General features: G+C 33.4%; 2 protein-coding genes across 4 annotated transcripts; both read right to left on the bottom strand.

Moving 5' to 3' along the window:
* Positions 1-356: 356 nt before the first annotated feature.
* Positions 357-10,359, bottom strand: LOC132052503 (kunitz trypsin inhibitor 5-like). Of its 3 annotated transcripts, none has more exons than XR_009413998.1 (2): positions 9,499-10,351; positions 357-400 (listed from the first exon to the last, which is right to left on the bottom strand). XR_009413998.1 is itself a non-coding variant. In XM_059444072.1 (2 exons), the coding sequence occupies exons 1-2, from the start codon at positions 10,299-10,301 to the stop codon at positions 7,398-7,400; spliced, it is 603 nt and encodes a 200-aa protein (XP_059300055.1). In that variant the 5' UTR covers positions 10,302-10,359; the 3' UTR covers positions 7,262-7,397. The 3 variants fall into 3 exon arrangements, 2 of the variants coding, with proteins under 2 accessions (XP_059300055.1, XP_059300054.1); XM_059444072.1 differs by lacking the exon at positions 357-400 and adding an exon at positions 7,262-7,505 and having other exon boundaries at positions 9,807-10,359; XM_059444071.1 differs by lacking the exon at positions 357-400 and adding an exon at positions 7,262-7,371 and having other exon boundaries at positions 9,678-10,355.
* On the bottom strand, positions 437-1,306 carry LOC132052504 (kunitz trypsin inhibitor 5-like). The gene has a single exon (XM_059444073.1). It carries the CDS (start codon positions 1,232-1,234, stop codon positions 629-631), a length of 606 nt encoding a protein of 201 aa, XP_059300056.1. The 5' UTR covers positions 1,235-1,306; the 3' UTR covers positions 437-628.
* Positions 10,360-11,789: the final 1,430 nt, after the last annotated feature.

The following is an 11,789-nucleotide window of genomic DNA, read 5'->3' as shown; positions in this document are numbered from 1 at the left end:
AATTTTAGTTTAATTTTTCAATTTATAATATGATGTGCATTAGTCAGACAAAGAAATTTAAAAGAATCCACTCAAATATAAGTCTAAAGAGTTTTTTTTAATAGTACGTACGTACGTACATAGAGATATTATGAGTTATGACATTAGAAATTTGTAGGAACATTTTAATTTCAACACTAACATTAGAAATTAGAAATTTTAATTTATATAATAATTATTGATAAGAATAATATTGGAAGAAAATAATAAATTCTCTTAATTTGTTAAAATGAACAAATAAAATGAAAATTTTATTTTTAATACAAGGACCAAATAAAATGGAACGAGGTAGTAAGAGACAAGCTATGTCCACTATCTGAAACATAATGGAGCACCCACTGTGAAGGGTGTGAAGCTTCACCTTCCAATTTCATAAAATGGAGAAAAAGAGACAAGGTGGGAATAAACAACAATCCAATAGAGAAGAAGATTTCATGTTCAAAATACTTCAAATTAACGAACTGAACGGAAGCAAGATCACATCAGAGGAAGCAGAATACTATTGGAAATTGAAAAGCTCCCAATTAACCATAAACTGGAGAAAAATTATAGGATCAGAAAGTCTTCTTGAACATGACCCATTGTCGGATCAGAAAGTCTTCTTGAACATGACCCTGTGTGGAGTGTCACTCAGAGCCAAAAGCCTGACTCCATCCTTAGTCCTGAATATGCCAACATCTTTGCAAATAACTTTACAAATTTTGCATACACTTGGGCAGAACACGAACTTGTAATCTTTCTTAAATTTCTCAATCTTGAACCAACTGCTCAAAGTTTGTTGACCCGGATTACCTTCAACTCCACCAGTCACCACAAAGTACTGCTTCAACTTGTCATCATAAGGCCCAAGTTTCCAAATAGTTTCTCTAGCACAAATAGTTGGAGTATAAAACCTGACGTTAAGATCAGTTGATAAACGAACAACACCTTTTTTGGCGTCCAGACGAGTAAAAACCACAGGCAGCCCTGGTTCGTCATTATAGTTCCATTGCATGATGTCCCTAGGACAAGTATTGTTTTGTTTAACGTTGTATGGGGTAAGCCCGCCTCCTCTTCCTCGGATCACTGGTAAAATGAAGTAGTTAGGACCTGCTTGGACTTTGTCGCCATTGATGTCAAGAACTGGAGATGGTGATGAACCTGCTAAGATAAATGGGATAATTGAAAGTGAGAGTAGTAGCAAAAGGGGGTTCATTTTTCTTTGTAGAAATTGAGATGCTTACTGAAGTTGATATTGAGTCCTTGGTGTGTTGAATGATCAGAAATGGATGTCAATTTATAGCCTGAGCCTAGAGGGAAAAGATACTTTCTGCTGGTGGTGAAAGAAAAAATAACGTGTTGACTTACACGTGGGTCTCCTAACTTATTTTCAAAAATAGTGGCGGTCCTAAAATCATAGGTGCTCAATGATTTTTAATTTGAAAATTGAATCAGCTGCTCAGTTAATATATTTATATAAACTACTAAAAATAATAATATGTGAATAATAGTACTCCACTAGTAACAGAAGCTTGAACACTCATAACTCATAATGTAGGTCTGTCATTGTCCGAGATGCACGCGGTTTTAAAATTTATTCGTTGTGAATATTGAGAGTATATTCTAAACTAATAATCTTGACTTTAATTTCATCTCCTCCTCTTTCAAACAAACTTCTTCGCTCTTTTAGAAGCATTAATACTATACATAAGTGGGAATAAAAAAGTTTTGTAGTCCTCACATTGAACTTTGATTGAATGAAATTTTTGCATGTGGCTTTTGTGTTTTTTTCCATAATGCATATTCTTACTTTTACAATTATTCTTTTTTTTCTTTTAATGATATTTCACTTAAGCCTTTGTAATTGGTTAACGTTATAGTAACTTTTTATGAATTTGTTTTTACTCCTTTATCTCAAAATAACCCACTTGTGGGATTTCACTTGATATGTTGTTATTGTTGTTGTATCTCAAAATCCTTGTTACGTTTCACTTCTTGAGGGTCAAATTACATAAATTTTAACAAATATGTTAAGAATCTTTTCACTATATTGATAAGAGAGTTGCAATTTATAGTATTTTCTATATATTTTTCGAATATCTAAATTTTAATTTTAAAATATTAAATTAATCTAACTCAATTTAGCTTTGAAATTAGTTAAATTGCCTTTATATTTTGGGACGAAGAAAATATATTATTTGTCTTTATACATTCTGGTAAAATTCGGGCAACTTTGGAGCCAAATTTTCTTTTACAACTGAAACATTTATTAGGTATTACAATATCTTTTATCCTTAAGCGTCAAATATTTTGCTTCTTTAGTGGCCTCATATGTGCTTATAAAGATCTGTCCTAAAATTATTTTTAAATATACTTTTAAAATCTTTTACTTTATTAATGTACTTTAATTACTCCCTCGGTCTCAAAAAGTTTGGCATGTTTCGGATTACAAGAGTCAAATGATATCTTCTTTGACCATAATTTTTTCAAATATTTTGAATTGTTAACCATTACTTATAGTACTTCTTATGTGGTTTTTAAATATGTGATTTTTATTTTTTAAAATTAAAGAATCTAAGTACGAAGTCACACCAACATTAGTTAGTTTGAGTCTCATAATCGGAAACATGACAATCTTTTTTGGAACGGATGGAGTATTATTTACTAATATTCTTGTAGGATCATTAGGTTAATATGTGTAAAGATTCTAAACGAAGGTTATAACTATTGTAGTATAGATTTGAAGTTATTGAAATTTTTTGTTGTTGTAGATAATTCTAGAAGATGAAAACATGAGCTTTGTTAACACAGGTGAAAATAAAATACATTATTAAAATCTTGAATGGGTTCAAGATAAGTGCAAAATGAGTTTGAAGTGGGGCGGAGCTAGAGTGTTGACGCTTTGGTTCACAAACTTTGTATTTGAACCATAAATTATTAATTTAGTAATGAATAACTCAAAAACTAAGAAGTCAGAACCCATAAATTTCAAATGTTGACTCTACATCTGAATTGAAGTAAATAATTTAGGGTTGTTTGCACGATTATCCTTCAAAGGCATTGGTCTTTAATTTTTGCCCCTCAAATTGGTAGTCTTTAATTTTTTCCCTTCGCCTAATACCATGAGGTTTGGGGTTTGAACCCCGGCTCAGTAAAAAAAAAAAAAAAAAATAGCAAGGCAGAGTTTTTTAGCAAAGTTAGGCCTCAGGCAGAATTTTAAATGCAAAAGTTTACGTGCAGGCCGAGTAGCAAAACTCTGCCTTGCGAATTCAAACTTCTGCCTTACGATTTTTTTTTTTTTTACTGAGCTGGGGTTCGAACTCAGAACCTTAGGGTATTCGGCGAAGGGCAAAATTAAAGGCCACCAATTTGAGGGACAAAAATTAAAGACCAGTGCTTTTGAAGGGCAATCGGCACAAAAAAATGAATAATTTCATTAGCAATGACGGGTAAAATGTTTAAGAATTTATGGCCGGGCCTCATGAACTAGTATCGTTGAGAAAGTTTTCTACTTTAGAAGTGCCATTTATGGTAGACAGTAATGAAGTGTGAAGCATCATCACCTCCAATATTCAGAAAATGCAGTAAGACGTGTTGACACCCGATTTTGTCCCGCCCCTTTTTCGAAATTTGTATTTGCGAATAATTATGTATGCTTTACTGCGATTATTTGCTTTTTATTAGTCTGGTCGTTTCCCACTGTCCAACTTAGTCATCACCTATTAGCGCTATTATTATTACTATTCTTTACTATTATTATTATTAATATTATCGTCATTATTATTATTTTTATTTTTATTGTTATTAACGTATTATTATTACTATTATTATTATTACTATTTTATTATACTGCGAGCACTTAATATTATAATTATCAATATTATTGTAATCGCCGCCTTAATATTATTATTGTCATTGTCATTAATATTATTATTATTATTATTATTATTTATTATTATTATTTTTTCATCATACTGCGAGCACCTAATATTATAATTGCGATAGTCACTTTTAACACTTTTTACCGTCTTATGTATGACGCATCGCATTTATTTTATAGCATTTACTTACTTCCCGCAACTATTATGATATCGTATAGTTTTCACTGTCATGTAACTACTGGTAATTATACTTTGCATAATTTATACATTTAAGCACTTGTTAGTATATAATTTCTTAAGGGATGTTAAATCATTATTTGAAGCCCACGAGGTTAAAGGGTACCAGCCCATTTTTAGGCCCAAAAATTGGACCCAATATACGGCCCAATCCTTGCTTCAACCGATCCACATGTCCAAAAAAGGGGGAGGAGCAACTAGGTTAATGTTTTTTTCTCTTTAGCTGCATCAAGCGGCGCTCCTTTCTCTTTCTCTCTCATTTCCCCTTTCACAATATTGCCAACTCCATCAGTCGAAATGAAGGTTTTGTTTTGCTATTTTTGTTACGCTTTTCAGACGCCTCTATATCATGTTTCCATTTTCACGCTTCAAGGTGGTTGAATCTCCCTATCCTGCTGAAGGTCTCACCATTTCGGGCAACAATCTGACCGAATCACGTGAAGATCACATACTTCCAAAGATCAACGTTCGAGTTCAAAGGTTTTTCTGACCGTGAGTTTGAAATCGGATTCAAAATCCCGCCCAATTTTGAACCCCAAAACCCTAGAACTTTCCTATAAATACTTGCTTCTTCCGTCATTTGAAGGGGTTTTTTTTTCTGGAACAATGGTTCCTCTCTAAAAAAAAGAACCTTAAGCTAGCTGTAGTTGTTGAAAATAGAAACCCAATATTTTCCTTATTCAGGTCATAAGGGTTCGAGAAGGGAGGAAATCAGATCCAAAAGAAAAGGGGTATAGCCGTAGCCTTATAAAAAGAAAGCCAGAAAAAAAATTAGTCAAGAAAAAATTATTCTATTTTTTGATTAGAGACTCGAGTGAATTTGGGGTTCGTCGCGTTCGAGTATAGATCCGAGACCCGAAGCCTCAGCTCACTGCACACGAAGAAGGTAATTTGCTTCTCAATATTCCTATTTTCTTAGTCCTGTGTTTCAAGTAAATTAGTTTAGCTCCACTTTCATTTTAGATGTCTAAGTTCCCTTTCATTCCTATTTCCTAGTTTTGCTGTTTCGAGTTCGCGTAGGTTAGCCTAGTTCGTTTTCGTTTAATTTAGGCAATAATTTCCCTGTCCCTCTCATTTTTTTTCTTGCATTTTTGTTTCCAGTTTAAACTATCTATGCCTAGTTGTTGATATAAATTTTAGCTTAGTTAAGCAGGTTATGTGTTAATTCAGTTAGCCTATGCGGTTAAGTATGTTCCTATGTCAAGTTGGTTTAATTTATTTAGATAAGTATGTCTAGTAGTTTAATGTAGTGAAACATGTTGGTGTATTAGCCTTAGTTCAGTTTGATTTTCAGTTAAATATGCCTAATAGGTCAGTATAGCTTAATATGTTTTAACCAAGCATGTTGTGATAGTTTGGTTCAGTTCGATCTTGGTACTTATCCTGCCAAGTAGGTTTGATACAGTTAAGTCCCCTATGGCTGATTATCTTGCTGTCTGATTATGCTAAATCTTCATTCATGTTGGTCTGCTACCTGTGATCTAAATATATGATAAGTTGATTCCTAAATCTTTCTATGTGGCAGTATGATTAGTACACTTAATTCTTTTAGATCAGAATAGCACGTTAGACTGATGTAGTATCTGAAATATCCCTATCTATTTGTTCAAGTGCTTGAGTTGAAAATCACTAATGATCTCTATCTGGATACAATGAGATTATTTTTCTTCACAGTGTATTGAGTTCAATAATGTCTTCATAGTGTTCTATGGATAACGAGTAGAGCCCTTAAGCCTATGATATTAAAAAAAAAAAAAAATGAGTTGGCTAGGACTAAAATGGCATTTGCTTGATTTGAAAGTAACCACAGCCTCTGTGTGTCTCCTTTTTATGACCCTGTTTCAAACTATGGGATTTGTGTTTTGGTTTGTAACCTATCACTCGATTTAATAAGTGACCAAGCCTTTTGTATGCTCCTTATTGGTTCTGTTTCAGATTAAGAAGTCCATGATATGAATTTAGGTTGATTGGTTTTGAATGAGTGTAGAAAGATTTAAAGGATTTTAGATGCAACTTGTAGCATCCATGAATCTATCTAGTATTCTGGAAACTTGTGAAACATGTATTAGGTCTATATTTGCAGCTTGTTTGTGTCCTGATGATTGCTGACTGCCTATCTATACATGAGATTGATCTCAATCATCCTTAAACTGAAGTTAGGCTCTTTGTTCTAAACAAACCTGCTGTATGCTTCATACATGACCAGTTGCGTTGTTCTAGGTCCAACTTGCTTATAAATTTTGGTTTTTCCTGTGGTTGGCTGAAGTTGAATCAACTTGTGAAAGGTCATGTACATGTCCACGGTCATAAATATGATCTGCGTGTTCAAATTGATCTACATATGTATGTTTAAGTCTGTAATTTGTCTAAATACATATTGCATATTGTCTGCTTTAGATAAATATGAGTCATTTACTTGTGATGTTTGAGATATCATGTAAAAAATAGCATGTGAGGAATCCCCAAAGCTGCATGCCTGTGTCTGCATCATTAGCTGTGTGTTTTATGGATTCTATAAAGCTGTATGACTTGTAATTTGGTAATTATCCCAACTTCCACCACTGGCTTAAGCCCGTATGTCCCCATTTAAGCAAGGAGGTGTCAAATATACTTGGTACAATTTGAGGCCCTCAGAGTGCCATACTTTGGCCAGCTGTGGTTACCATTTTTAGGCTGCTGCTATGATGCTAACAGCTACAGCGTCTATACTATGATCCAAATGCTGTGTTTTCTGTAGTAAAAAAAGAATAATAAAATATTACTCATCAGAAGTTACTTTTGTGTTAGTAAGTTCAAAGTTTTGTGATTTTTATCTTTGGAAAATACAGTTAAATGATTTTGGTGAAAAAAGTGATAGCCATATGATTTTTGTATTCGAAAATATAGTTAAATGACTTTAGTGAAAAAAGTGATAGTCATGTGACCATATGTGATATTGTACTCCATTTAAAACCAGGCTTACTTTACCAAATGCTTCACTAGTTTTAACCTCTCAGAACTTATGCCATTCATGGATATATATGTAAATTGTTATCGATTAAATACGACATTAGCAAATATGGTACGATAAACATTAATGTTTGAAGAGAAACAGAGATAAGTTGGGAAGATAAAGACAACAAGAATTCAACAGAAGAAGATTAAGCCATGTTCAAATTAACGAATTGAACAAAAGCAAGATTACATCATAGGAGCAGAATATTATTGCAGAATAAACTCCCAATTGACCATACAACTGTAGAAAAATTGCAAGTATCAGAATCAGAAGATCTTCTTGAACATAACCCTGAATGGAGTGTCACTGAGAGCCAAAAACCTGACCCCATCCTTAGTGAAAATCCCAACATCTTTGCAAATAACTTTACAAATCTTACACACACTTGGACAGAACACAAACTTATCCGTCTCAAATTTCTTAATCTTAAACCAATTGCTCATAGTTTGAGGACCTGAATTCCCTTCAACTCCACCTGTCACCACGAAATACTGCTTCAAGTTATCATCGTAAGCAGGGGCGGAGCCACATTGGCTCCAGGGGGTTCATCCCCTCGGCGAAAAATTACAGTGTGTTTTCAAAGTTAAAATTATTTTATTATGTATATATAGTAGATGTTGAACCCCCTGACTTCATCGTGTATTTACCTTTTAGAATTTTTGAACTCCCTAGATGAAAATCATGGCTCCGCCACTGATTGTAAGGTCCAAGTTTCCAAATAGTTTCTCTAGCACAAATAGTTGGAGTAAAAAACCTGACATTATGATCAGTGGACAAACTAACAGCGCCTTTTTTCACATCGACATGTGTAATCTTGTTTTCAGGGAGCAAATAGAAGACTGCTTGATTTTGGACAACGAAGATGGAACATGATCCAGCTGATTAGTTTTGCAAAACATACAACTGCTTGCTGTATTGATATGCAAACTTTGTTTTGGCCACAACATACACGTATGTCAGCTAAACAATAGTTTGTTACTAGTGCCTGTGAGCAGCAGGGTTTTAAATAGGGAAATTGACCTAATAATACCTATTTAAGACTCTGTATTACAAAACATAAGGATATTTTTTCTTATTTACAAAACATACCAACAAAATTACAAAAGTTCATTCAACATTAATTTTTTTGGGCTTTTTGGGATACCCACGATTTTAGGCTTTTTTTGAGGGGAAGAAAATCTGATTTTAAATGTGGACTTAATTCTAGGACACTTACATTCAAATTCTTCTTCTTTTTAAAAATATTTCTCTCTTTCTCCCCCTATGATAGACATAGACACCATGTATACTTTCTCATCATCTATAGATACTTTGATAAGATTTTATACAATTTATATGTACTTTATCATAATCACAATATACAAACAGCTTTTATACATATTTCATACGTAGAAATTATAATGAATTTATATATATATTGCATGCAAAAATTAATAGATATTTATTTTTTGGTATATGAACTTTGTATTTTATCTTTGTATCAATTACAAGTTTATTATACATATTTTTCTCAAAATTTATATATACTTTGATTAGATTTTATACAATTTTATATGTACTTTATAATAATCAAAATACACATACAGTTTTTATACATATTTCATATATAAAAATTATAAGAATCTATACAGTTATACATATTGCATATGAAAATTATACATATATGTTTTTTGGTGTATGAACTTTGTACATAAAAATTACCGACTATAATGGACTTTTTGAGTAAAAGTTGAAAAAAATTAGGTAACAATATCTCTTAATTTTGAATGGGGAGTGAAAAGTGGATGAAATAAGGAAGCAAAAGTTTGGAGAAAACACACTTGGAGGGAACTATATCTCTAAATTTTGAATAGAGAGAGAAAAGTGGATAAATTAAGTAAAACGATTTCTTTACCTTATTTAATGTGTTTTATTTGCTTTTTTTTAATATTACCTAATTCGTATAGATTTTTAACAAGTATCAGTTGATATATTTTGTAAACTAAAAAATATCGTCATATTCTGTAAATATACCCTCTTATGATGTACATATATGTTTTTTGCCCTTTTAAATAAGCCAAATTTTTTTTTAAATGTCAGCTAAACAATAGTTTGTTACTAGTCCAGCAGCATTTATAACTTTTTTACAACTCGTCGACCAGTCCACGGTTTACCTTACTATTTTTTTTTTAAAAAAAAATTGGGGACGTTACAATCCGTTAAAGGAGCGGCAAAACGTGGGGCAGTCCACGATAAACCCATTTTTATTTATCATGAAAATGTCTACCCCTTTGGTCTTTCGGGTAAAAAGAATGTGCCTTTAGGCTCCGGACTCCAAGCTATGCCCACTTTCTAAAACATAATGGAGCACCCACTGTGAAGCTTCACCTTCCAATTTCACAAAATGGAGAAAGAGAGACAAGGTGGGAATAAACAACAATCCAATAGGGAAGAAGATTAAGCCATGTTCAAAATACTTCAAATTAACGAATTGAACACACGCAAGATTACATCAGAGGAAGCAGAATATTATTGGAAATTGAAAAGCTCCCAATTAACCATAAAACTGGAGAAAAATTGTAGGATCAGAAAGTCTTCTTGAACATGACCCCATGTGGAGTGTCACTCAGAGCCAAAAGCCTGACTCCATCCTTAGTTCTGAATATGCCAACATCTTTGCAAATAACTTTACAAACTTTGCACACACTTGGACAGAACACAAACTTATAATCCTTCTCAAATTTCTCAATCTTGAACCAACTGCTCAAAGTTTGTGGACCGGGGTTCCCTTCAACTCCACCAGTCACCACAAAGTACTGCTTCAACTTGTCATCATAGGGACCAAGTTTCCAAATTGTCTCTCTGGCACAAATAGTTGGAGTGAAAAACCTGACATTAAGATCAGTGGATAGACCAACAACGTCTTTTTTGGCATCCAGACGTGTAAAAACCACAGGCAAGCCTTCTTGAACATCATCGTTCCATTGCATGATGTCCCTAGGACAAGTATTGTTTTGTTTAACGTTGAATGGGGTAAGCCCGCCGCCATTTCCGCGGATCACTGCTAACACGAAATAGTTGGGACCCGCTTGGACTTTGTCGCCCTTGATATCAAGAACTGGAGATGGTGATGAACCTGCTAAGATAAATGGGATAATTGAAAGTGAGAGTAGTAGCAAAAGGGGGTTCATTTTTCTTTGTAGAAATTGAGATGCTTGTACTGAAGTTGATATGAGTCCTTGGTGTGTTGAATGATCAGAAATGGATGTCAATTTATAGCCTGAGCCTAGAGGGAAAAGATACTTTCTGCTGGTGGTGAAAGAAAAAAAAACGTGTTGACTAGCACGTGGGTCTCCTCGTTTATTTTCAAAAAAAAAAATAGCGGCGGTCCTAATTCATAGGTGCTCAATAATTTTTAATTTTAAAATTCATATTAAAATTGGATGCTCAGTTAATATATTTATATGAATTATACTAAAAAAATTACGTATTAAAATTGGATGCTCAGTGAATATATTTATATGAATAATACTAAAAAAATTATGTAAATAATAATATTTGACTTCAAAAGTAGATAAAGTAATGGAGACTTAAATATTCATAAGTCATAAGTCACAACGTGTAAATTTTAAATCTGTATGCCCCTTGAACAATGGCGGACCTATACGTTATGACTTGTGAATATTGAGAGTTAATTCTAAGTTAATATTGACTTTTATTTTATCTCCTCCTCTTTCAACTTAAGCTTCTTCCCACTTTTAGAAACACGTGGCTGGGAAAGTTTTCTAGAGTACTTAGAAGAGCCAATTATGGTGGAGACAATATTGAAGTGTGAAGCGCCATCACTACCCAATTCAGAAAATGGAGCATGACATACGTGGTCAATAATAAAGGCAATATTTTGATTGGATTGCTAGAGAAGTGGATTTTAATGTATCTAAGAATTGACAGATCTAATTAATGCCATCTCCAAGAGTTGATTTATTATAGCCAGTATCCAACGACCTTGAATTTTTACCCCATGTTCGTTTATATATAGCTAACGGTAGATTTATGTCAAGCCTACTTCTATTTATAGCAAGTGAATTAAAGCTAAATATGTGTTTAGGGTAAAATCTGTTGACACCAAGTGGATGTATCAAAGGATGACGCGATGGCGGTTTACACGTCAAATTTGAAGTAAGAGGGGCTCGGGAAAAGATAACGACGCTCCGAAGAGTAAGAATGCAGTCACTACTCTGGGAGTACGAACCGCAAAGTGTCGGGAAAAGCATGACAACTCACCAGTCAAACGTCATTCAATGTGCAATTGTTACAAGAAGCCCCAAGTCTTCCTCCGGTCTTAAATGTGCATTATTGCCCTTCATTGTCATAGCATTAAATTTCTTTATTACATTTTATTACCTTTTGCATTAATATTGGTAATGAAGAGGCATGATTTGTGGATCATGCACCCCATAGCTCTAGTATAAATAGATGTGTTCATCTCATTGTAAGGATCATCTGAAAATATATACAAGAATTACCTTACTCTTATTTTGCTCTTTATTCCTAATTGCCTTTGTTCAACTAAGCTAAGATCTGATTGTTCGCTTGCCCAGAAACTCTAGCTCAAAAGCTTATTCAAGGCTCAGGCTATTACTTTAAATTCCTTTAGCTTTCTTTGTAATTATTTTGCT

Source organism: Lycium ferocissimum, chromosome 4 (genome assembly GCF_029784015.1).
Source record: "Lycium ferocissimum isolate CSIRO_LF1 chromosome 4, AGI_CSIRO_Lferr_CH_V1, whole genome shotgun sequence".
Lineage (NCBI taxonomy): Eukaryota > Viridiplantae > Streptophyta > Magnoliopsida > Solanales > Solanaceae > Lycium > Lycium ferocissimum.
This window is presented reverse-complemented; position numbering and strand designations above follow the sequence as displayed.